Source organism: Oncorhynchus clarkii, chromosome 33 (assembly GCF_045791955.1).
Source record: "Oncorhynchus clarkii lewisi isolate Uvic-CL-2024 chromosome 33, UVic_Ocla_1.0, whole genome shotgun sequence".
Classification (NCBI taxonomy): Eukaryota; Metazoa; Chordata; class Actinopteri; order Salmoniformes; family Salmonidae; genus Oncorhynchus; species Oncorhynchus clarkii.
In genome coordinates, this window is record NC_092179.1 from 8,841,475 (window position 1) to 8,869,152 (window position 27,678).

Below are 27,678 nucleotides of genomic sequence, written 5' to 3' on the forward strand. Positions count from 1 at the left end.
ATCAACTTCAATGTAGAAACATCAGATACAGTGAGCCACTGTCTTTCAGTTCACAATATGTCAACTAAGGCATCAGTCAAATCCTGTCATGTTGTCCCCTGTATTGTTCATCCATTTTGACAACCTCACGTTTGGCCAGCACTTAAATCCAGGAAAACCCCTTTGGGTAAAGAAGTCCCTCTCACATCCAGCAACCGAGGAGTTTTGTGAAAGATCATTTAATTCAGGTCTCATGGCCCAGAGCAACATTCTAGAATTCAGGTCTCAGGTTGAACCATAAAGATAATTGTTGTTCTATCTCAATGAATAGTTTGTCAAAGAGATCTCAGAACTCAGGTCTCATGCTCGACAGCAGAGAAGTTTGTGAAAGACATTTCGGAACTCTGCGTTGAAGGCAGTGTAAATGATGGGGTTGACAGCACTGTTGACGTAGCCCAGCCACGTTACCACGGAGATCAAAGTGGGGCTGATTTTGCAGGACACGCACAGCACGTTGGTCACATGTACCACAAAGAAAGGCGTCCAACAGGCTAGGAACACACCTGGTATAGGTGAGAAGAGGGCGGAAGAGGAGGGGAGGAGGCGGAGGGGAGGGGAGGAGAAGAAGAGGGGGGAGGAAAAGGGGGAGGAAGAGGGAAAAGGTGAAGCAGTCAGTATTTTCAATGAATCAATACATGGCAAGGGATACAAAACTACAGTATATTACCATAATGTGAGATGGTAAACATCAATGTGCTATGACATTGAGGAAAAGGTGTTCATGACAGACACTGCTTATAGAGGTTGTGTTTAATGCAAGTATGTTGGTATAACGTGAGATGGTAAATATTATGTGACGTCCCATTGAGGGAAAGCTGTCTATGACAGGCAGACTGTAGCTCACTGCATATAAAGTTACTGGATTTGTATTTTCTGTGTGCAGGTGTGTAGAAAAAGTGTTTGCACAGATCATGTGAACCATGGTAGAAGATTGCAATCAAGTGGCTGTTTCCGAGGAGATAGTGTCCTCTTCTTGTTCTGCGATCTGCATTACCATAATGCTGGTAACACTTCATCACCTTTCCGGCAAACATGCCATGATAGCGTTGTCACACTGAGTAAAGTTAGTCAGCTCTGCCTGTACACATGGCCTGTGCCAGTCATGGTGTGAGCGACTTGCTCCGAGTAGATGTGCATAGATGTACTTAGACAACGGGTGTGTGTATGTCATATTTTCCACTCATTCAGCAAGTGCCAACACTCGCACCTGTTCACGCGCACACACATATGGTATGACACAGCTTAGATCCACAACACATAGACTACGGACTCTATTTCTCCCTGCTTTGTCTGTTCAGACACAGCAGGAGTTGGTTTGTCAGTGGATAGATGCGGTCCTGCATTAGTACAGTATGCAAACAGGCCCAGCATTGTGGGAAGAGACTATACTGTGGAGGGTGGTATTATTCATTCCTCTATTTTTCACAACAACACTAGCATAGTGCTCAACACATCCTGCTAAATCTGCGGAGCAACAACACTAGCATAGTGCTCAACACATCCTGCTAAATCTGTGGAGCAACAACACTAGCATAGTGCTCAACACATCCTGCTAAATCTGTGGAGCAACAACACTAGCATAGTGCTCAACACATCCTGCTAAATCTGCGGAGCAACAACACTAGCATAGTGCTCAACACATCCTTCTGCTAAATCTGCGGAGCAACAACACTAGCATAGTGCTCAACACCTCCTGCTAAATCTGTGGAGCAACAACACTAGCATAGTGCTCAACACATCCTGCTAAATTTGTGGAACAACAACACTAGCATAGTGCTCAACACATAGCATAGCTCAACACATCCTGCTAAATCTGTGGAGCAACAACACTAGCATAGTGCTCAACACATCCTGCTAAATCTGTGGAGCAACAACACTAGCATAGTGCTCAACACATCCTGCTAAATCTGTGGAGCATAGTGCTCAACACATCCTGCTAGCATAGCATAGTGCTCAACACATCCTGCTAAATCTGTGGAGCAACAATACTAGCATAGTGCTCAACACATCCTGCTAAATCTGTGAAGCAACAACACTAGCATAGTGCTCAACACATCCTGCTAAATCTGTGGAGCAACAACACTAGCATAGTGCTCAACACATCCTGCTAAATCTGTGGAGCAACAACACTAGCATAGTGCTCAACACATCCTGCTAAATCTGTGGAACAACAACACTAGCATAGTGCTCAACACATCCTGCTAAATCTGTGGAGCAACAACACCGTCTAACACCATTGTCTCCCCAGTGTCTTCAGAAAGTATTCACACCCCTTGACTTATTCCACAATTGTCGTGCTACAGCCACATTTTGTCGTGCTACAGCCACATTTTGTCGTGCTACAGCCACATTTTGTCGTGCTACAGCCACATTTTGTCGTGCTACAGCCATTCTAGGTAAGTTGTTTTGATGCGCGTCTCACCGGAAAGACTCAAGATAACTAACGTACTGCTTTATGACCTCCCACTGTGGTGCATACTATGACATCTCCCCCTTTAACTTTAACACATTTGCCTTTTAACTCCTTCTACAATTGAGTGTAACCATAATGAAAGCAACCACACTTCAGAATAGCAATACACAGAAACAATGTTACTGAAAAGGTTTTGAAAGAACAATAAAGCCCCCCCCCTCAAAAAAATGCATATCGATCTGTAGTGTCTCTTTTCAATGTCTCTTGGTTTCTATAGTTGTTCTTCACAGGTCCAGTCTAACAACTGGTTTACAAACCCTTCCAGACTTGGTAAGTAAAAGTCCTTGACAAGCAGTCTTTGTGCTGTCACTCGAGGTCAGTGAAACAGTCTCTTGCTGACCATTGTCTGGCAGTAGACAATTTTCTCTTCTTTCAGGAGCGGCGGGCGTTAAACCTTTAGTTGGGGGTAGGCACTGTCTGGTGGTGGCGACAGTTACGTCGTAGTGTTCCTCCTTTCTGCATCTCGACGACGTAAACCTGGGTGTGGTGCTTTCCCCTGTTAACCCTGCAGGTGTCGTCTACTCGTTTCGGTGAGCACTGTTTCTCCTGGCAGTAGCAACTGTAATGGTCTCGCCCCGTGATGGCTGGTTGTAGTAGAAGGCTTGTTTCCTCTTTTCTGCGGTGTCCTTTAGCCTGATGTATTTTTGTTGGGCCACTTAGGTTGGAGGTTTCTCTCCAACGTTGGGAGTTTCATTCAGATTTCTCTACCCATGAGGAGCTCTGCTGGGCTTGCTCCCATTGTCGTGCATTGGGTTTGATCTGTGGCACATGAGACCAAACAGTGGGTCTTTCTGCTTCAGAATCCTCGTCGCGGTCTGCACTGCCCTTTCGGCGTGACCGTTACCCTGATGGTTGTGCGCGCTGGAAGTAATGTGCTTAACCTCAAGCTGATTTGCCATTTCTTTGAACTCGGAACTAGGGAATTGGGGCCCCATTGTCACTAACGACCTCATCTGCAATCCCATACCTTGAAAAGGTTCCTTTCAGCTTCAGGGCGACCTGTGTACTGTGGTGGTAGGCATGTGTAGTATCTCAATTAATCTGGAGTCATAGTCAGATATAATCAGATGGTTTTGTTTGTTATGCTCACATAGATACAGAGCAATTATTTTCCACGGCCTGTCAGGGAACAGCGTTGAGATGAGTGGCTCACTTTGCTGTTCCTTTCGAAGCTCACAACGAGACTGACATAACCTTTATCTTTAGCTCTGATGAGATACTGAGGCGTTGGCCCTCTCTCTGCGTTTAGTCAGACCTTGATGTCCATTGTGTATTCTATCAAGATTGCCTGCCCGCTGTGTCTGTGGTACTAGTATGCGATTCCCTCTTGTGACCATACCATTGTACTCTTTCACTTTTCGCTGAAAAAAAATCTCGGACTGTGACTGGGGTTTTTACTCACATGTTCAGGCCAGTCTTGACCTGATGTACTTGATCACTGTCTGTGGTTTACCATCTGCTGCAGTGGCAACTCTGATGCTCTCCGTTCTTCTGTCTGTGTAAAAGGCATGTTGTTGATTACGGCTGCGATGTAACACTCTACGTCCGTGTGTGTGTCAGTTTCCTCTTCCGCGAGTGTCAACGGACTCCTTGACAAGAGTGTCCGCCACGACCCACGTTTTTCCTGGCGCGGACTCCCCCGTGGGTTAGAACCTCATGAGCTGCGTGATTAGTCTCTGGCACCGTAAAGCCACATTATCCAAGTCTTTGCTGTTCATTGGTGGGACCAAGGGCTTGTGGTCACTGGCTTGAAAACCTCCAGGCCGTATAGATATTTCTCAAATTGTCTCGAACGTCAGGACTAGGGAAGTCGTTAGAAATACTTTGAGGCGCTGGGACGCCACCTGCTGTGCGTGATCCCACTCCCACGCCCAAAGCCATCAGACTGTTAAACAGCCATCACTAACACAGAGAGGCTGCTGCCTACATACAAATTCGAATCATTGGCCACTTTAATAAATGGATCACTAGTAATTTTAAATAATGCCACTTTAATAACGTTTACATATCTTACATTACTCATCTCATATGTATATACTGTATTTTATACCATCTATTGCATCTTGTGCCGCTCGGCCATTGCTCATCCATATATTTATATGTACATATTCTTATTCCATCCCTTTAGATTTGTGTGTACTAGGTAGTTGTTGTGGAATTGTTAGAATACTTGTTAGATATTACTGCACTGTCGGAACTAGAAGCACAAGCATTTCACTACACTCGCATTAACATCTGCTAACCATGTGGATGTGACCAATAAAATTTGATTTGATTTGACCTCAGGAGCTCATGCAGTGGTTGATCCACTGTGGAAAGGTTGGGGATGTACTTCCCTAGTTATTTAACCATCCCAAGAACTCTCTTCAGCTCCTGCAAGTCCTCTGGTGGGTAAATTTGGCTGATGGCCTCCACTTTCTCTGAATCAGACCTGACTCCTGATGAGTCAATGAGGTGTCCCAGGCAGCGTGGCTTTGTTTGCCTGAAGACTCACTTTTCTCTGTTCAATTTTAGTCCGGTTGACTCAATCTTCTGCAGGACTCTTTTTAGTCCCTCGTTGTGCTCCTCTATAGTATTAGCATATACCAAAATGTCATCCATAGAAACGGGGGATGTCTTAAGGCCTTGCAATGTCTCCATTTTGTTTTGGAAGATTTCTGGAGGGCTCGAGATCCCAAACGGCAGACGGCAGAAACAGCACCTGTCAAAAGGTGTAAGAAAGGTTGTCAACTTTCTGCTGTCACAGTGTAGGGGTGTTTGCCAAAAGCCACTTGCCGGATCCCTTTGTTGAGAATACTCTGGCTCCACTCAGCTTTGCTGAGGTGGTAGGATGAACTGTTCCCTTTTCACTGCTTCAGTAAGCTTTTTCAAACCCACACATATACGTACTTTTCCCTTTTTCTTCAGGACAGGCACCACGGGTCCACACCAATCTGTTAGCTGCATCGCCTTCTCCACAATGTCATTTTCCTCCATTCTGCACAGCTCCTCTTTCACCTTCTGCATCTTGGGATTTTGTGCGCTGTGTGCACTGCATATGGCTGTGTGTTCTCTTTCAGTTGTATTTTCATTGGCTGTGTTGAGCAAGCCACGTTCTCCAAATGCGTCAAATGCGTCACTCGATGCGTTTCACCAGGCCAATCTCGGCTGCTGTTGACCGGCTGAGTTAGTTGTTCACACTCTGTCTGCAGTGTTTTCTCTGGAATGAGCATATCAAATGTCTCTTCATGCATTACACTAGGGAAAGGGGGGATAGTCAGTTGTACAACTGAATGCGTCTTCCACATTTAACCCAAACCCTCGGAATCAGAAAGGTGCGGTGGGCTGCCATAATCAACATCCACAGCGCCCGGTGAACAGTGGGTTAACTGCCTTGCTCAGTTGCAGAATGACAGATTTTTACCTTGTCAGCTCGGGATTCAATCCAGCAACCTTTTGGTTACTGGCCCAATGCTCTGACAACTAGGCTACCTGCCGCCCCACTAGCATCTGCTCCAGTGTCAATTAAACATTTTACAGGTGTTGCACCAATGAGAACTTGCACTGCCCATTGGTCATCACTCCTATCGGCATTGCTAACGGATCTGAACATAATAAATTCACTAACTGATTTTGTGTGACACATTCTTTCCCAATGCCTTGTTTACTGACACTTGTTGCATGTCCAGTTGAAAGCTGGACATCTTTCCTGCTCTTTATGTTACATTTTCCCACACCTGCGGCATTTTCCTTCTGCACTCTCCGTGTCCTTTAAATCTCTGTTCTCATTGCGCCGTTTTGCAATCTTCTTGTGCCCCCGTGCAATCTCCTGCACATAGCACGCGGCTTCTCCCTGCTGGCTTACTTGCGTTCTAACTTTCTCTGACTGACGGACTGTAGTTGCTAACGTGAGATCTGCCATCAACTCCAGTGTAGGACACAGTCCTTTATGTCCACAACACTTTGGTTCTGAATATGCTGATCTCTATTCGCATCAAAGTCACAATGCTCTGAGAGCTCGCTAAGGGCTCTGATGAATGTCTCTGCCTTTTCCCCCAGGCCGCTGTACTCGTTGATAGAAACAGGCACGTTAGTGAATAACACTCCGTTTGGGAAAACAGTTTTCAGAGGATGAGAAAGCAGACTTTGATGCAAAGGTGAGCGATTAGAAAATGTTCTCGGCCTCGCTGCCCATGGCATGAGGGAACTGACCTGTACTTTTGATCTCCCTGATCCAACTGGGTCCACGGTTTTGAATCTCATCAAAAAGTTGTTTCCTATCCATCCATTCCGTCGGTTTATCAAAGCTAAAGTTTTGCGGTGGGTCAAAACTTCGCCATAGCCCACTATCTTAGTAGAACGTGAGCCTGTCCTCCTACCTCTGACACCATGTAATATAACGTGAATGTCTAGTCAGAGGAGTACCTTTTCAGGGAAGTAGTTTTAATTCCCGTCTTACGAGAATGCCTCAATAAAGCCTTAAACTCTGCTTTATGACATCTCGTAACACTGTCGTGTATACTATGAAATAATCTACACACAATACCCCGTAATGACAAAGTGAGAACATGTTTTAAGACATTTTAGCAAACTTATTGAAAAGTTCAGAAGGGTTTGTGCATATATTATGACAGCATTTTGTGACGTTTTTGTTCGTTTTGGAGTCCTGTACATTTTTTGGGGGTGCGGGGATTCGTTCAACAAATTAAGACAAAAAACGATTCTTCTCACTCCTGGAGAGAGTAGGAGTCCTCTAGCTATGGATTGACGGACACTGAACCGGAGCTTGAGAAGCTGGATATACTGTATACTTAGAGAAGAGGTGAAACCATTCACCCTCCAGTACAGGCACTGATTACCGAAACAGCAACAATCACAAACAGCCATGCGCTTTAATCCTAGTTGATGTGTCAACAATCAGAAGCCCCTCATTTCCATGTCCACCCATGTTTATGTAATGAATACTATTTAAGCTCACCGCAACCCCCTGTTTTCTTGCAACAACGATGCTAAATTAGCTTTGTTGGTATGATTTGTGTAAACCTTGGAAGACACACACACACACACACACACACACACACACACACACACACACACACACACACACACACACACACACACACACACACGTACACATACCTACCAACTACAACAGGAAGAACCTTCATGGCTTTGCGCTCCCTCCCACTCACTCTGCTACTCTTGCTGTTACGGCGCCCCCTCTTATTAGCCTTAGCATGGGCCAGCCCATTCTCCTTCAGGCTCTTCCCTTGCCTAGGTGGCCTCTCCGTGGGGTCAGCGTCCGAAACGCTGTCCATCTGGGTAGTCATGGGGTCGCTCTCCGCCACGCCTGCCCCCAAACCCTCCTGCTGCTTGTCCTCTACCCCCAGGGTCGCTGTGGGTGACGCCATCGATACAGCCGACGGTGACATCGGGCTGAGAGCTGTGGGCATGAGGTACACCACCTTCTCCTTGGCACCCGCCCTGACCCCTGCGTTCTCCCTCTGCAGGGCGGAGCTGAGGCGCAGGGACAGGCTCCTTTTTCCTCCCCTCGTCAGCTGGGAGCGGCTCCTGCCTGAGCTCCAGCGTCTCAACCCCCGGAACATCCAGTAGTACAGGAAGAGCATGACAGGGCAAGGCACAAAGAAGGAGCACACGGAGGAGTAGACCACGAAGCTGTCGTTCTCCAGCTTGCACACGGTGGGGTCGCGGCCCGGCACCTGGTTGAGGCCGAAGATGACGGGACTGGCGACGCCCAGGGAGAGAACCCAGGTGGCCGTAATGAGGACCAGCTGCCGCAAGCTGAACTGGTTCCTGTTATACTTCAGTGGCACCACCACCGCTATGTACCTGCAGGGACACACACATCAGGGGATAAAGTAGATTTAAAATACATAGAGCACACCTGTTGTACTTCAGGGGCACTGCTGCCACCATGGCTATGTACCTGCTGGGACATGGATCAAAGTAAATAACATTTCCTACATTTACAATACATGAATGCATCAATTTAACATGGAGGGACTTCAAACAGGCCAATGCAGTAGGGAAATACTCAGAGGACACAGTGGCTGGTTTGGAAGCATTTGTAAAAACCTGAAAGTTGTTCAAAGCTGTTCTGTGATCCTCCTTCAAAGTAAACTTAGATGTGGAGGCACTAGAATGCCACAGATAACGTTACAATAATATTCACCTTCCTTCATAACTCCACTCAACTCCACCCTCCACAACCTGGCTCTACCCTACTTCTCCTGTCTAATTAATCCAATGAATCTCAATCTATTGATTAGATACCATGTTGAATTAATGACATTGTGAAATCTAACAACACCACAATGCTATAGAACCTGTCAGTCTCACGAACCGCACAACGCTAGGAATATAACATTTAACTAGCAGGAAGTGTGTGCTGTGTGGAACCCATTGAATGCTTATCTTATATTTTACAGTTGGTTTGTTTTTGCTTTGCCTTAGAAACTCTTGGAGCCCTTAGATGTTGTTTCGGGTAGAGTCCCCTGGGTGGTTGGCGTGAGTTTGCTTCTCGCTGTGTTGAGTAATTAGTGGGTCTTGATGATTGGGTCGATGAGGGGGTTCCAGAGCTATGGTTCCATTAGCCTCCTATAGACCACAGCCATCAGTTAGCATTCACTGTGTGATGTCTGCTAATGGTCTAGCTACGCTCTTCTCACAGACTGGCAGAATGATTTGGGGGATTACTGTGAGTGACAGGGCTCGCTACAGAGCCCTCTACAGAGCTCGCTACAGACATTAGAAAGAGATATTGAACTTGCAAGTTGAAGATATTGTTTTTGGTGTTTTTAATGGCTCTCTGTGTTGCTTTCATAAGTGGGAATAAAGAACACACACAGGGTATTTCTTGAATATATATTTTTGAAGAAGAGCTTGTGTTATCAATCTTTTCCTTGTTCGACCAATAACTCAGAGATATTGCAGTAGTACTTTGCAATTTTTTGTTAACACATCAATCGTACTGGAGACGCGTCATTTCAACATGGATAATTGTGTAATATTTGGTTGACATGTTGATCAAAGAAAGTAGTTGAATATCCATTGTGTTATCACGAGGATTTCAACCATCTAAAGGCACAAACAAACTCCAGTGCCAAACAATGTTTAATTTGTGGTTTATTTATAGAAAAGATTACTGTGATCACTGTGCTTCATCTAATAGCGTAACCAAATGACCTGGATTGCAGTTGAGATTACATTAAAAGTACATGGTGCAAGTGATCAATGCTGTTCAAGATTTTGCACAGATAATTACAGAAATTGTGATGATCTCCACAGACCTGAGACGAGCTATGCATGCCATTTTGAATATGCACGCTTTAATGATGACGTGAGAATACATTCATAGTTACAGTTTCCTCAACGTGGCCACGTTTGTGTTACTCGTTTAAGGTTACATTTGTTTGTAAGATAGCCTTAACTTTAGGCTATTTACTGTATTACAAAAGTAATATCTAATTGTGTTTGGTTGTCAAATATCAACATGATCTTCTGCTTGGATAGTTCTATTTGTGCCACTAACTTAGTCTGGCTTTAATTCCAGTTTGTCTATGTTAAAGAATAGAACTAGATCAAATCAAACTTTAAAAACACTTTAAATCAAGTTTCACTTTGATTTTGTTTGAGATGAATATGTGAATCCAACGTATCAATTGTTAATTTGTACACAAACTGGAATTAAAGGCAGACTAAGTCAGTGACACAAATGGAACTATCCAAGCAGAAGATGCATCTCCTTCAAATGTTGATATTTGGTTGTGCTGACAACCAACTACACAATTCAACATCACTAAATATCATTAAATTAGAAATCAACCAGAGCTTGAAACCCTAGCCTTATTGTATTGTCTATTTTTTGTTGAATTCTGGGTTGAAATTAAACAATAGCTGTGGATGACTTTGCAAATCCTATAGCTTATAGGCCTAAATAACATAATTTATGATATATGAGAGATAAGAGTATGGTCACATTTTATTTACTCTGCTAAACCTACCCTTTTCTAATGACTTCAATAGCAGCAGTGAATCTATTTCGTTTTTTGTTTTAAGTGGAGATCTCTCAACAATCATTCTCACGATAGCACATTGGTAATAGTCAGTAGTAAAATATCAAAGTTATAGGGCTTGGTTAAAAACCCTGGATGGGACACCAAAGGGGTTTTAATTTTTTTTATTTCACCTTTATTTAACCAGGTAGGCTAGTTGAGAACAAGTTCTCATTTACAACTAAGACCTGGCCAAGATAAAGCAAAGCCGTGCAACACAAACAACAACACAGAATTACACATGGAATAAACAAACATACAATCAATAATACAATAGAAAAGTCCATATACAGCGTGTGCAAATGAGGTAGGATAAGGGAGGTTAGGCAATAAATAGGCCATAGTGGCAAAATAATTACAATATAGCAATTCAACACTGGAGTGATAGATGTGCAGAAGATTAATGTGCAAGTAGAGATACTGGGGTGCAATGGAGCAAAATAAATAAAATAAATAACAGCATGGGGATGAGGTAGTTGGATGGGGTATTTACAGATGGGCTATGTACAGGTGCAGTGATCTGTGAGGTTCTCTGTGAGCTGCTTAACGTTATGAGTCTCCAGCTTCATTGATTTATTTTTACAATTCGTTTCAGCCATTGGCAGCAGAGAACTGGAAGGAGAGGCGGCCAAAAGAGGAATTGGCTTTGGGGGTGACCAGTGAAATATACCTGCTGGAGCGCGTGCTGTAACTGGGTAACTGTAGATAGATCAATTCTCCAGTAGGAGGTGCTGCCCAGCCTATTGTTTTTTTTTATTCGGACAGCAGATATAACACTGAAGATCTGACAATTTTAGAGGTACAAATTCAAGGTTTATATACAAGATATCCCTATGTTGACAAGCTGGTTACCATGATGACATAATCCTGTGGTAGAAATGTAGCCCTCAGAACAACAGTTAATTACTTTTTTAAATCCAATGTATTTTCCACGTATATTCCACATCACAATATGTTGACAAATTACATTGAAACAACGTTGATTCAACCAGTTTGTGCCCTGTGGGTGGACATGTGTTGTTACTAGGTTTCAGAGTCCAGTGTACCGTAACTAGACAGGTCAGAGAGGGTATTGTGGTATTGAAAACTAGTGTGTTGTGTTACCACAGTGTCCAGGCGAAGTTGAGACAGAAGGACTCACCTGTCCACGCTGATGGCACATAGGTTGAGGATGGAGGCGGTGCACAGCATGACGTCCATGGTCATCAGAGCATCACAGATGTATGTGCTCAGGGTCCAGGTACCACCCAGGAACTGGGAAACACAGCAACAACGACAACAACACCAACAACAGGTTGTCAGTCCTGTCGGCAATGGACTTTAAACTACGAAGAGACAGACAGGGCAGGTAAATTGGGCAAAACTACAGTATGTGTTTCTTCAATATATATATACATATATGTTTGAATTTTTTTTAACCTTTATTTAACTAGGCAAGTCAGTTAAGAACAAATTCTTGTTTTCAATGACGGCCTAGGAACGGTGGGTTAACTGCCTTGTTCAGGGGCAGAACGACAGATTTTTACCTTGTCAGCTCGGGGATTCAATCTAGCAACCTTTCGATTACTTGTCCAATGTTCTAACCGCTAGGCTACCTGACGCCCAATTTAAGAGGTCATGGAGGGAAGGTCAACTTACACGCACGCTCGCTCGCACGCACGCACACACACACACACACACACACACACACACACACACACACACACACACACACACACACACACACACACACACACACACACACACACACACACACACACACACACACACACACACACACACACACACGCGCGCACACACACACACACATACTAACACACTCTCCACTCCTCCCTCACCTCAGAGTAGACATAGAGGGGCAGCACCAGTACAGCCAGCAGTAGGTCGGCCACAGACAGGCTGATGATGAAGTAGTTGGTGGCAGTCTTCAGGGAGCGCTCAGTGAGCACGCTCAGACACACAAGTACGTTGCCCAGGATGATGATCAGGATGAGCGGCACACCCAGCACCAGGGCAAAGTAGTTGTAATCATACTCTTTCCTCTGGCCCAGGACCACCAGCCCCCTCTCAGTCAGACCCTCTGGGGTGGCATTGCTGCTGGGTGATGTCGTCACATTGACCATGTCGATGATGGAGGCCCCGGGCTGCACTGTCGCTCTGAAGTTAACATCTAGGGAGGAGGCGAGAGGAGAGTGTTTGCTGTGGTGTGTATGTGCCTTCAGTAAGTATTCACACCCCTTGACTTTTGCACGTTTTGTTGTGTTACAAAGTGGGATTAAAATGGATTTAATTGTATTTCTTATCATTGATCTATACAAAATACTCTGTAACGTCAAAGTGGAAGAAAAATTTGAACATTTATTAAACATTTATGAAAAATAAAACACTAATATATCTCAATAAAATAAGTATTCAACCCCCTGAGTCAATACATGTTAGAATCATCATTGTCAGCGATTACAGCTGTGAGTCTTTTTGGGTAAGTCTCTAAGAGCTTTTCACACCTGAGTTGTACAATATTTTCCCATGATATATATATTTTTTAATTCTTTAAGCTCTGTCAAGTTGGTTGTTGATCATTTCTAGACAGCCATTTTCAAGTCTTGCTATAGATTTTCAAGCCGAATCAAGTCAAAACTGTAACTAGGCCACTCAGGAACATTCAATGTCATCTTGGTTAGCAACTCCTGTGTAGATTTGGCCTTGTGATTCAGGTTATTGTCTCGCTGAAAGGTGAATTCCTCTTCCAGTGTCTGTTGGAAAGCAGACTGCTATATTACATGTATTTTTATCCAAAAAAACTCCCTAGTCTTTGCCAATGACAAGCATACCCATAACATGATGCAGCCCACCACCATGCACAAAATATTAAAACTCCTGTTGTGTTGGATTTACCCCAATATTTCTTAAGTGCATTTTTCCACACAGGACGCATGTTTTTGAATATTTGTTATTCTGTACGCCTTCCTTCTTTTCACTCTGTCATTTAGGTTAGTGTTGTGGAGTAAGTACAGTGGTGATGACCATCCTCAGTTTTCTCACAACCATTAAACTCTGTAACTGCTTTAAATCACCATTGGCCTCATGGTGAAATCCTAGAGCCATTTCCTTCCAGGAAGGACGCCGGTATCAAATCAAATCAAAATCAAATCAAATTGTATTTGTCACATGTGCCAAATACAACAGTGAAATGCTTACTTACAAGCCCTTAACCAACAATGCAGTTTCATGAAAAATAAGTGTTAAAAAAGTATTAACTAAAATGAACTGAAGTCAATGTTTTTTTTAATGAAACAAATAATAATTAAGGAGCAACAGTAAAATAACAGTAGTGAGGGTATATACAGGAGGTACCGGTACAGAGTGAATGTGCGGGGGCACAGGTTAATCGAGGTAATTGAGGTAATGTGTACATGTAGGTAGAGGTAAAGTGACTATGCATGGATAATATATAGAGAGTAGCAGCAGCATTAAAATGTGTGTGGTGGGGGGGGGGGGGGGGGCAATGCAAATAGTCTGGGTAGCCATTTGATTAGCTGTTCAGGAGTCTTATGGCTTGGGGGTAGAAGCAGTTAAGAAGCCGTTTGGACCTAGACTTGGTGCTCCGGTACCGCTTGCCGTGCGGTAGCAGAGAGAACAGTCTATGACTAGGGTGGCTGGAGTCTTTGGCAATTTTTAGGGCCTTCCTCTGACACAGCCTGGTATATAGGTCCTGTATGGCAGGAAGCTTGATCCCAGTGATGTACTGGGCCTTACGCACTACCCACTGTAGTGCCTTGCGAACGGTCGGAGGCCGAGCAGTTGCCATACCAGGTGGTGATGCAACAAGTCAGGATGCTCTCAATGGTGCAACTGTAGAACTTTTTGAGGATCTGAGGACCCATGCCAAATCTTTTCAGTCTCCTGAGGGGTAATAGGCTTTGTCGTGCCCTCTTCACTACTGTCTTGGTGTGTTTGGACCATGATAGTTTGTTGGTAATGTGGACACCGGGGAACTTGAATCTCTCAACCTGCTCCACTACAGCCCCATCAATGAGAATGGGGGCATGCTCGGTCCTCCTTTTCCTGTAGTCTACAATCATCTCCTTTGTCTTGATCATATTGAGGGAAAGGTCGTTGTCCTGACACCACACTGCCAGGTCTCTGACCTCCTCTGTATAGACTGTTTCATCATTGTCGGTGATCAGGCCAACCACTGTTGTGTCGTCGGCAAACTTAATGATGGTGTTGGAGTTGTGTTTGGCCATGGGGTCATGGGTGAACAGGGAGTACAGGAGGGGACTGAGCACGCACCCCTGAGGGGCTCCCGTGTTTAGGATCAGCGTGGCAGATGTGTTGTTACCTACCCTTACCAACTGGGGCAGCCTGTCAGGAAGTCCAGGATTCAGTTACAGAGGGAGGTGTTTAGTCCCAGGGTCCTTAACTTAGTGATGAGCTTTGAGGGTACTATGGTGTTGAACGCTGATCTGTATCTTTGTAGTGACTGGGTGTATTGGTACACCATCTAAAGTGTAATTAATAACTTCACAACTTCACCATGCTCAAAGGGATATTCAATGTCTGTTTATTTTTATTTTGTACCCATCTACCAATAGGTGCCCTTCTTTGCAAGGCATTGGATTACCTCCCTGGACTTTGTTGTTGAATATGTGTTTGAAATTCCCTCCTCAATGAGGGACCTTAGAGATAATTGTATGTTTGGGGTACAGAGATGAGGTAGTCATTCAAAATCATGTTAAACACTATTGTTGCACACAGAGTCCATGCAACTTATTATGTGACTTGTTAAGCACATTTGTACTCCTGAACTTATTTAGGCTTGCTGTAATGAAGGGGTTAAATACTTATTGACTCAGGACATGTCAGCTTTTCGCTTTTTATTCATTTGTAAACATTTCTTAAAACATAATTCCACTTTGACATTATGGGGTGTTGTGTGTAGACCGGTGACACAAAATCTCAAAGTAATTTATTTTAAATTCAGGCTGTAACACAACAAACTGTGGAAAAAGTCAAAGGGTGTGAATAAGGCATCTGCATAGGTAGGAGAAAGTGACTAGGCAACAGAATAGATAATAGACAGTAGCAACAGCATATGTGGTGAGTGTAAAAGTGTGTGTGAGTGTGAGTGTGCGTGTGTGTGTGCGTGTGCGTGTGTGTGTGTGTGGGCGTCAGTATGCATGTGTGCGCGTGTTATGTGTGCGTGGGGGTATGCAGTGTATGTGTGTGGTGGGGTGTCAGTGTAAGTATGTGTGTGTGTGTGTGTGGGTAGAGTCCAGTGTGTGTGCATAGAGTCAGTGCAAGAGAATTAGTGCAAAAAAGGGTATTTGCAGGTAGTCTGGGTAGTCATTTGATTAGCTATTTATCAGTCTTGCTTAGCAGTCTTGAGGGTAGAAGCTGTTCATGGTCCTGTTGGTTCCAGACTTGGTGCACTGGTATCACTTGCCATGCGGTAGCAGAGGGATCAGTCTATGGCTTGGGTGGCTGGAGTCTTTGACAGTTATTTGGGCCTTCCTCTGACACCCCCTGGTATAGAAGTCATGGATGGCAGAGAGCTCGGCCCTAGGGATGTACTGGGCCGTACTCACCACACTCTGTAGCACCTTGCGCTCGGGTGCCTTGCAGTTGCCGTACCAAGCGGTGATGCAGCCAGTCAAGATGCTCTCAATGGTGCAGCTGTGGAGCTTTTGAGGATCCAAATCTTTTCAGCCTATTGAGGGGGAAGAGGCCCTGTTGTGCCCTCTTCACAACTGTGTGGGTGTGTATGACCATGTTCATTCTTTAGTGCTCGCACCTCCATTTCCTCCTAACTTGCTGACGTTAAGAGAGAGGTTGTTGTCCTGGCACCACACTGCCAGGTCTCTGACCTCCTTTTTAAAAGGCTGCCTCATTGTCATCAGTCCTACCACCGTTTTGTCAACCGCAAACACGTGGGTGAACAGGGACTACAGGAGGGGACTAAGCACACACCCATGAGGGGCCCACGTGTTGATGGTCAGAGTGGCAGATGTGTTGTTGCTTCCCCTCACCACCTGGGGGCTGCCCGTCAGGAAGTCCTGAGCTTGGTGATGAGCTTGGAGGGGACTATACGGTTCAATGCTGTGCTGTAGTCAATTAACAGAATTCGTACATAGGTATTCCCTTTGTCCAGGTGGGTGAGGGCCGTGTGGAGTGCAATAGAGATTGCTTCCTCTGTGGATCTGTTAAGGCAGTATGCAAATTGGAGTGGGTCCAGGGTGTCTGGGATGATGGTGTTGATGTGAGTCATGACCAGTCTTTCAAAGCGTTTCATGGCTATAGGTGGCTATAGGCAGGTTACCTTGGCATTCGTGGGCACGGGGACTATGATGGTCTGCTTGAAACAAGTTGCTATTACAGACCGGGTCAGGGAAGACACTTGCCAGCTAATCAGCGCATGCTCTGAGTATGCATCCTGGTATTCTGTCTGGCCCCACGGCCTTGCTGATGTTAACCTGGCTTAGTGGTCTTACTCACATGTAACCTGTGATAGTGTGCAAGTCCTGCCAAATCTGTTCATATCTTGATGAAGTGAGGCCGGGAGACGGGCAGAGCGTGATGTGTGTCCCGACCGCTGATAAACCCTGCGTGTTTAGCGTGTGTGTGTCAGCCAACTGCTTCCCCTGGTTGAGACCCGTGACAGCCATGTTTTATAGAGACGACTCTTCAGTCATTGCTCGTCTCCCTGAGTGACATCACAGATCACACCTGCCATGGAAGAGGTGGGATATAAAAATAAAAACACATTTTCTTTAACCTGATTGTGTTGCAACTCAGTAGCCCAGAGTGACCGGTATTTTTCATCTGAAGTGATGGTACAGCAGGCATCTGTGTTTTCACATCAATGCAGTTTAGAGGAAAACTCCACCCAAAAACGATCCTTTGGTATTTGCTTCATTAGTCGACTGTTGATATATTCCCAAAAATGCTTTGCAGTTTTAGGACAGCTTTTAAAGGAAAGTTTATTACTATTCCCTTGGCCCCTCTTTCGTGTCATAGTTTTAACTCTAACTAGAATTCAGATTTCATCGTATGCAGCCTCCCTCCCTGTCTTATTGTTGTTTTGGTGTGTTGTTTTGCATGTTGTTCTGAAACAACACATCTGGTTTTCCTACAGTCTCCCCACTGAGCGTGCTCCAGATCAGAGCAGGTTTTCCTGTGATATGGAACTGTCTTTTTTTCTCCTGCGGGCTACAGGCGAGGGTTGCCATGACACCCATGAGAGCTCACACAATCTACAAAAAGACCCACTCGAACTGTCCCAGCTCATTTCACTTGTATAGATGAGGTATGAAAGCAGTGTTTTTTGTTTTTCCAATTTTGGAGTGGTTCGGCCTAGTTTTGATTTACCTTTGTTGAGTTGTCAACTAATGTGACTTCAACGTTGGATTTAGGTGAGAAGTTGGGTGAAGAAAAATATGAAATTCCCTTAAGTTAATGACTTAATCAGTTTTCCACGTTGACTCGACGTCATCAAAACATTTTTATGATGTGGAAAAAACATTGATTCAAACTGTTTTTTGCGCAATTGATACATGACTGTATGTACAGACAGAGTTTGTCATGTTCTGTGTGTCTATGGCTCTCGTCCAAAAAGGATTTTCTTCTCACATCTGGGCAGTTCAGATGCATTCATTGGTGATTATATTGATGATGCTCCTATTTCAGGGATCTATCCTGATAATAGCCACAGTTTGCCAAATAGAAGCATTTGTCCCAAGCAGAGTCGGATTGATCTTTTGAATTTTGATCCATGGTGGAAATGTGAATTTTGATCTGGAGGGTGTTCAAGCTCACTGCTGTGTTTAATATCTTGGTTAATTTTCAAAAGAGCAATCTGGACAAAAAACACACACACACACACATGCACACAAACACACACAAAGCATTTCCTAGGCCTGCTGTGTAGCAGGTAATTCATCTCCGTGGTCGGCGGACTCGGCGTTCCGCCTTAAATGTCAAACCAAGCGGGAGCTTGCAGCTTAGAATGAGAGCGGCGCAAAGGGAACAAAACAAGACAGGGGAATAAAGTGGGAGTTATTGAGGTTCATCAGATCAGATGGAATGGACTGATAAAGCAGGACGTGGATAGCCATCGCCACTCTTACAACAACACCTCAACCCCCTGGGCAAAACCACTCTGCAGTGCACAAACAACCCACTGGGCGAAAACGAGTTGAATCAACGTTGTTTCCATGCCATTTCAACCCCCCCCCCCCAAAAAATAGTTTTTTATGTTAAATCAATGTGGAAAACTGATTAGATTGACAATAAGCCATCAATATCAGGGCATTTCATGTTTTTTGACCCAACTTTGAACCTAAATCCAATGACATAGTGTTTTTTTTTTATTGATTTCATGTTGAATTCACGTTAGATTGACAGCGCAACCAAATGTAAATAAAAACATTGAACTGACGTCTGTGCCCAGTCGGAAGACCATTAGTCAAAGCAAATTTCCTCCCTCTCGCTCTGTCTGTCAGGCTGTCAGAGTTGGACATTGGACATGGGATTTCTCTAGAAGTGCCATTACAGCCCAACTGTGATGACCTACCTACCAAAGTCCCACTATCAAGGTGAGTAGCCTCAGGTGAATATTGTCGGGAGAGCTAGACTCACATTACAGTAGCGGCTATTGAGGAACCTATCGGTAGATTTTCACTTCTGCTGCCCTCATTTAAACAGCAAATATTTTAGATAACCATAAAACTTCTTGTTGTGTTACTATAATTTGGGCAAGTTGAATCTCTGCATGCATACCCTGTCAAATAAAGTTGCACACAAGCATTTTTTTATATAGGCTAAGTATTGTTTTGTTGCAAGTTTCAAGTGTTTCCTTACAGATGCTGTGATTGTGACCACGGTACATCGGAAGCGCGAATGTCTTCCCACTGTCATTGTGTATCTGTATTGCTGTAGGAACTTTCAGCTTTTGTTCGGAGATGTTGTTCAGTGATGATCATTTCTTTCTCCATCTTTGTAAGAAAATACATCACACAACCAACCACGGCTACTCCCCCACACCTCTGGACACGCCAACATGAGCACCGACACACCTTCAACAGCCCCTGAACACGAGACCATTCCAGTAATTATGGTCAATGAATCTAATCCATGGTGGATATTCTTCTTAAAAAGGAACAATGGAATTCTGTAATTATATACCTCCACTTTGCACCTTTACGTTACTTAGGTTGATGTATTGATGCTGTCTCTGGCTTGTTATCAATAATGGATGCTGGTGTGTTTCTGCCCAACCCAGCTCAGTTTTTCTCAATTGCTAAAACACTAAAAACCCATTGGCTGAACAAAGTTCTCAGTTGCCTGGACTCATTTGGCTAATTATGCAGTCTGTTGTCAATACCTTAAACCATTTCACATGGTAAAACACAATTTGAAGATCTCACTTAGACTTTTCAGCAAAACTCTTAACACATTCTCATTCTCAAAACACATTCTGCGCTCTAATGCATATGTAATGCATACTGGTAAGCACAAGTGGCAACAATCAAATACAAATAGAGAAGACGTGTCATTGATTGAACACAACCACAAATTGATTCAACCTGTTTCAAATGATGCGACACAACCAATATAAGCCAGTTCAGAGAGCAAACAGGTTGTTGAAGGTGGGAAGGAGAAAGTCTGAGAATGGATAGAAGAAACAAGGTGAGAGGACGAGGACGAGTGCGTATGCGAGGTGGGCGACGAGGAGGAAGAGGAGGAGGAGGGCAAGAAAGAGGAAGAGGAGGACAAAGAGGAAGACAAAGAGTGGAAATATCTGATGGAATTCGAGCAACAGTTATAGACCATGTTCTTGTCCATGGACTGACAATGAGGGAAGCAGGACTTAGAGTGCAACCCAATTTGAGACGATTTTCTGTGTCCACCATAGTAAGGACATTCAGAGAAGAGAACAAGTAATTTGTAATTGCAAATTTACTGTACTACACTTTATGCAGCTGTTTCAATAGACATTTGTAAAGTTAATCACTGTATGTATTGGACTGCATGAATATGTTTTGTATCTGCACAACTACTTTTTGTAGAATTGCAAGGCTGCCACATGCAGGTGGAAGGACAGCTATATTCACTCGGGAGCAAGAGGCCATTATAGTTGGCATGGTCCTTCAAGATAATGCAATACGACTCAGAGAAATCCAGGAACGAGTGACAACACACACTTCCAGGGAATCGACAGTGTGAGCATTTCCACAATTGACCGTGTCCTCCATCGTAACAGGATGTGAATGAAACAAGTATACAGAGTACCTTTTGAGCGCAACTCACCAAGGGTGAAAGAACTGCGAGCTCAGTATGTGCAAGTAAGTATACATTCAGAAACACTTACTGTAATCCAGATTGTCTACAATACTAACACATACTATGTGAAGGACATTACTCTTCAGTACATACACTGTATGTGAATCAGAAGCCTAATTGTACTCTACAGTATAGCACTGTCTCTGTACGACTTACAAAATCCTACATACAGTATATTGTATTTCTACACAGACAATATTTGACTTGGAATCCTTGGACAGACCCCATGAGTTCATCTTTGTCGATGAAGCAGGCTTCAATCTAACAAAGAGGAGAAGGAGAGGCCAAAACATGATTGGACAGCGGGCCATTGTTGAAGTCCCTGTCACAATCTGTGCTGCTATCAGCAACCATGGTGTTCTACATCACCATGTTACACTCTGGCCATATAACACCCAGCACCTTCTAAGATTTATCGCCAATCTAAGATATATTTTATTTGAGCTACAGGTTCAAGAGCTAAATGAGAATCCCATTCCCACCTATGTGATAGTGTGGGACAATGTCAGTTTCCACCGAGCTGCTCAGGTAAGGGAATGGTTTAACATCAATGGGCAGTTTATGAACTTGTACCTCCCTCCATACTCGCCTTTCCTGAATCCGATTGAGGAGTTTTTCTCCTCTTGGAAATGGAAAGTGTATGATAGACAACTCTACACCAGAGTAAATCTGCTGCAAGCCATGGATTTAGCCTGTGGTGATATAGGTGAGGAATCATGTCAGGGCTGGATACGGCACACAAGAGGCTTCTTCCCCCGTTGCCTCAGGAGGGACAATATTGCTTGTGATGTCGACAAAGTCCTCTGGCCTGACCCAGCCCAAAGACAAGAAGAAGCACATTGATCACGTTTACTCCTTTTTGTCCCTTTTAGTATTGTATACTGTAGTACAGTGCATTGTAGGCTGTATACTGTACAATGGACAAACTGTATGGCCCTGAACATTGTGCTTTCCATTTATTAACAGTACTGACTGCTCAATAGATGTTGACTGGTTGCAGGTTCATATCAACAAAGAACAAGAATTACAGTTTCACAGAGACAAATGAGAAGTTTGTGAGATGCAGGGTACAGTACTGTAAAAATAGGGGTAGAAGGAGGACGAAGAACAAAAAACAAAAGTGCAAAGAGCAAAGCAGAGTAGTAATTTCTGATCAATTCTGAGCTACTATGATGGAACATGTTTTCGTTCATCAAAAGACAATGACGGAAAAATATGAATATTTTTTTAGATAAAAAATGTACTTCTCCCTGAGAATTGTATGTTTTGAACAATGTGTTTTCTATTTTTCGGTGTATTGTTTACTGACTGCTTGAGAGTGTATATCATTTTGATCACTTTGTTAATGATCTGAGAGCAGTGTTAGATTTTGAACACAGGTAGAACTGTTTCGAGGCGAATGTTTCATTTTGCGAGAGGAGTCAGAGGTTATGTAAATAGTGCTTGAAGATGAGGTTTTGTGCTTAATGTTTTCAGGAAATGGAGCAAGGTTTCAGAAATTGTGTTTTAGCAATTGAGAAAAACTGTAAATCACCCGCCAGATTTGCCCATAGCACAGAGAGAGGGAGTGAGAGGGGACAGAGAGAGGAAGAGAGGGAAGAGAGAGAGAGGGATGGACAGAGAGAGAAAGAGGGAGAGGAGGAAAACAGAGTGAAAGCAATGAAGAGAGATATAAGCGAGAAATCAAGCCGCCTTGACAACAAAACATAGATATACGCCTTATGTTGCTGAATTTGTTTTCCAACTGAAGCCTAGCCTGAAACAAACTTTTTCTGTTTGACAGCAGATGCTGCTTAATAGTGTTTAGCTGTTGCTGAGATGTACTTGAACAGGAGACAGCCTGTGACATTTCCTTTTGTGTTGCTTAATTGCCTTTACAAATATATTTTTTTACAGCATTTCTGTTCACAGAGGCCATTAGCGCTGGGCCAGAGAGCATGCTGGGACACATTAGAGACAAGAGTAGAAGATGGGGCAAGGAGCTGTCAGAATCAGAAAACAGAAACAGACATGCCGGGGTCAGATATTTGTCCGTCGTTGTGTGTGTTGTCTGAGTAGTGGGTGTGGGTTAACAATATGTGTAGAAAGATTTGCAAGCCAAGATAGAGAGAGCGAGAGGAGTGTAATGGCATTTTAAGAGGTGTTGATAGTCTAAGTGGTCATTTCTTCAACCCATTTACACGACGGAAATGACCGAAAGGACTGGTCCTGGGAGCCCTGCCTGCATGGGTGTGTGAGCTTACAAGCGCCTAACACATCACAGACTGGCTGCATCTCGTCTTGTCTCAGTTCGTCACCCTCAACACTTGAACTGTCAATTAGCCAGGCGGGACCACAGGCAACAGCTAACATGGAGACGACATAATGTGTATTGGGAGAGGAGGATAGCATGATTGTCAGCTTGGGTGTTTGTATTGACTCCTGTGGCGAGGTGTTGTTCCACTCGCGTAAAGCACAAGAACACGAAACCATTTAAAAGCATCTGTTTGTGACATAATCGTTTTATGTTGCAGGTGTGTGTATGTGCAATGTGTTAGCTTCCTGTCACATCTATTAGCTCATATGCGGTTGGAATGGAGTGCGTATGACATGTGTTTGCCTATGTGTGTGTGCATCTGCATACCAATACAGTGCCCCCAGCAGCATTGACCTGTATTTGCCCTCTATCTCGCTCTCTTGTCTGTCTGTCTCTCTTACTCTCTATCCTAATCACCGGTTGTAGTTTTTCGTTCCCCTCTCTCTCTCTCTCTCTCTCTCTCTCTCTCTCTCTCTCTCTCTCTCTCTCCTCTCTCTCTCTCCCTCTCTCTCTCTCTCCTCTCTCTCTCTCTCTCTCTCTCTCTCTCTCTCTCTCTCTCTCTCTCTCTCTCCCGTTTCCCTCCTGTATCAATAATTTCCTTTCATCCTATCTCTCTTTTTCTCTCACCCCCTCTCTCTGTGGTCTCTCTGTTAACCCTTTTTCTTTCTCTCTCTTCCCTTTTCTCCTCTCTCTCTCTCTCTCTCTCTCTCTCTCTCTCTGTCGGCTGTGGCTGCCCGAGTGACCGTTTGTTCAACACCACTCTCCACAGGCCTCGCCACCACTAGTGCTGCTGCTGCCGTGCCAAAGAACCCGCTAAAATCCCCCAAAATGTACATCGTCAGCCTACTGCGGTGTGATGTCTGCCGGTCAGTATTCTGCCGGCTGTCTTTTAATACTACTGTAGCAGCAACAACTGGACACTTGTGTCTCTCCAGTCTCGGCACACACACGACGAGCCGGTCGGTATCCTAGAAACGTCCTTTGTCATAAAGATGATGCTGATCCGGGGCCTCAGATTTAATTTACTTGGCTAATGAGCTGCCTGTCGTTTTGCATGAGGAGAGGACCCATTTGAATCATCACGGGTCTGTGAGAGATTTATTGAGAGGTGATTTCTCCGTGATATAGAAACGTCATTTCTCTGTCCACGCCGGGTGATGCGAGACCACAGATGTTGTAAAAAATGTCTGCAACAGGCGACAAACGCTCAAAAAAAAAAACGAACAGCATAATGTGCTGCATGTCTCAGCCAGTCAGTCTGAAAACAGGGCATGGTCTGTTTCAGTGGAGGCTGGTGAGGGGAGGACAGCTCATCGTTATGGCCGGAATGGAATGGTATCAAGCACATTGCATAGAAACAACGTGTTTGAAATGTGTTTAGTACTCTTCCGTTCATTTAATTCCAACCATTACAATGAGTCACCAAACAAGCCACCACTAGTCACTGTTCACTGCTAGCCTACTGATCTGACAGGTCTTCTTGGAGAAAGGTATAAGTCCTATATATGAGTCCTATATATATATATATATATATATATATATTTATATTTATGTATGTATGTGTGTGTCTATGTTTATCTATCAACAGTCGTGAATGGAAGATGACGTTTGTCAGGGGTATCTGACAGGACTTAAGTAGGGGATTCTGTAGTATAGTTAGGGATGTTAGGGAATGTATAGAGCGTGGCTTGATTGAATCTTGACTTGGAGGCTGCATACATACCAATGATGCCAGAAATGGCATGTAGGTTAGCAGTGCACCTCCCATTGATTCTGAAATGACCGTGCTCATCGAAACAATAGCAAATGAGACGGCAGGCGGACATATTAGGATGCTCGGTGCTCTAGAACCAACCCGTAGCTCACCTGACATGTGGATTTATAGAGGGCTTAATCTGAGTTTCTTCAAGTGTGTCCCAAATGGCACCCTGTTCCCCATTAGGTGCAGAACTGGTCAAAAGTAGAGCACTATGTAGGGAATAGCGTGCCATTTGGGATGCAACCATACTTTCTCTACTCTTCCCTCCATGAAGGTTTAAATTGGACAGAGTCGATTAAGATAGCTAGGCGAGCCAACTAAATATCACCGTCGTAGTAAGTACATTTTCCCTCAATAAAATAGTTATTAGCAAAGTGCTAGTAGAAAAGAAAAAGTGCAGTTTTTATGATTTTTTTTTGGAATACAACAGTCAAGATGTTGCTGCTGGCCAGTGGCGGAAAAAGTACCCACTTTTCATACTTGAGTAAAAGTAAAGATACCTTATTGGAAAATGACTCAAGTAAAAGTGAAAGTCACCCAGTAAAATACTACTTGAGTAAAAGTCGAAAAGTATTTTTGTTTTAAATATACTTAAGTATCAAAAGTTCAACTGAAATAATATGAACACATGGTTGTCAAAGGGAGGGTCTGGGAAATCTTTCCACGCCTGAGACAGTTGTTAAAGAGAGCTGCACAGTGTGGTGCCTTGGGAACCTAGTAGAAGGTAAAGCTTGTCTAAAGAAGAAAGTTGTTTATCTTTTGTTTTCTGCTCCTTAAATGTTCTGACGTCAAGTTAGGCGTAGTTTATGTAACCTTATGTAACCTGGGTAGTCTTTTCCGTTAAAGCATTGCTGTTTTCCAGAGTCCGCTATCCGTCAGTTTCATTGACAGCTCTATATAGTCTACTGACAGTCTGACAGATAAGAAATTAAATTTTACTTTCTGTTTATCAATATCGAAAAAAAATGTTTGCTGAATTAGCCTCTTTTATGTTTTCATTTCCCTTTAACTGTGTTTTTGCGAACCACCTGTCCTGTCCCATGTTATCGCTCCGTAAATGTTGCACATGTGGCTCACCAGTTGTGGCTGACGCAAGGCCTTTCTCGTTGTGTTGGAGCCCATCCAGAGCTCATCAAACTGGACTGGGTGGTGTTGGGTGGTGGCCTGGGTGGCAGGGGGTCCAAATTAAGCCCCCGGAGCTGCTGCGACCAACTGTGCCAACAGCTGCTTACTAGGAAGCGTGGTGGCGTTGGGTTTAGAGAAGATAGCAACGGAGCCAGGACTGTATTAACAAGGGGTTATGATGCTGCGTATGCCCTACATGTGGCTGTGCTGTAGTGTGTAGCAGGAGACAGTAGGAGCACGCCATGGGAGCGTGTTCCAGTAGGCTAGAGTCTCTTGGTTTCTTAGAAATGGAAATACTGAAATATAGTTGGGACGCTGGTCTTTCTCACCCCTCACACTAATAGAGAACAAGTGTTCTATGAACTACATTTCTACGTGGAATAATTCTGTAATTGTCTGGGAAGTACTAAATGAGTAACTGCTGGTTTTCGATTGGCTTTAAGGCTCTGTGGTTATTTCCTTTTGTGCACCATGCCACCCTGGGGGGGGGGGGGGGGTCTTATCTCACAGACAGAATCTGACACTACCCCCCCCCTCCCCTTGAGGCTCACACTGGTCAGAGGAGGCCAGCAGTGTGCTGTCTTATTGGTTGAAGGCTACACGTATGCACTCTCCACAGAGATGTTTAATGGTGCAAATAAGGGTGAAATATATTTTGATGTCAAACTCAGTGGTGAATAGAGATGCTACCCTTAAGATGATTAGATAGAGGACAACACAGTTCTGCACCTGCTCTCTCTGTCTTGATACTAATCATGCCTGATCTGTTTTGATTAAGAAATCAGTATAATCGTTCTCTTTAATATGACAATCTTTGGAAGAAAAAATATTCTGCTATACCAATAGTGTGCTTTTCCATTTTGAAAACTCAAATGACTTGTTTTATACTGTTGAACATTTGGGTATAACAACCACTTTATGTATTAATATGCAGAATCATATCACCATTTTCCAATAACCATTTTCACCATTTTCTGCAGACTTTTTTTTTTCATCACGTTTGTATCAATTACACATGTTTTTTTTTTTTTGGTATTAGAGGACTTGATTTTCAACAAGAGTAAAACAATCCAAAAACACAGAACAACAAATATAACACAAAAGGCAAAAAAACGTACTCACATCAACATCAAGCCTTTGACCCCATGAAGTCTATCAATCCTGTTATCCCTGTCACTCCGAGGTTCCCAGTCCAAACTGTCTCAGTCAGCCCTGATGTTGTCTGCTCCGCTGCTTTCCTTCACTCAGCTCCACAAAACTGTCCGTCAACAGCTGTTTTCACCCGCTCCGCACTCACACTCACTACTCACTACTCCATCTCCTCCCGCGCCGCAACTGTGCAGAGTTTTACTATTGCTGAGCCGTCTGTCAGAAACTTGTCCCTCTGCCTTCACATTTACGATATGACACAACATGACTGAGCCCACATCGTCTCCCTTTTCAAAGACTCAGCCACAGAGAGTGTGCTCAAACTCACAAACTCTCGCCTCTCACTCTCTAAATGTATCTCTGTCTCTCTCTCTCTCTCTTTCTTTCCCTCGCTCTCTCTATTTATCTCTCTCTATTTTCTCTCTCTCTCTTTTTTCCTTCC

General features: G+C 43.9%; 2 protein-coding genes across 2 annotated transcripts in view; one reads left to right on the forward strand and one right to left on the reverse strand.

Moving 5' to 3' along the window:
* Positions 1-27,678, forward strand: part of LOC139392792 (pyridine nucleotide-disulphide oxidoreductase domain 1) — a 783,634-nt gene that overhangs the window by 383,170 nt on the left and 372,786 nt on the right. The window lies entirely within an intron of this gene.
* LOC139392894 (dopamine receptor D4 related sequence) lies at positions 99-27,382 on the reverse strand. Its single transcript, XM_071141216.1, has 5 exons — positions 27,210-27,382; positions 12,405-12,736; positions 11,708-11,820; positions 7,635-8,341; positions 99-542 (listed from the first exon to the last, which is right to left on the reverse strand). Exons 2-5 carry the CDS (start codon positions 12,687-12,689, stop codon positions 340-342), a joined length of 1,308 nt encoding a protein of 435 aa, XP_070997317.1. The 5' UTR covers positions 12,690-12,736; positions 27,210-27,382; the 3' UTR covers positions 99-339.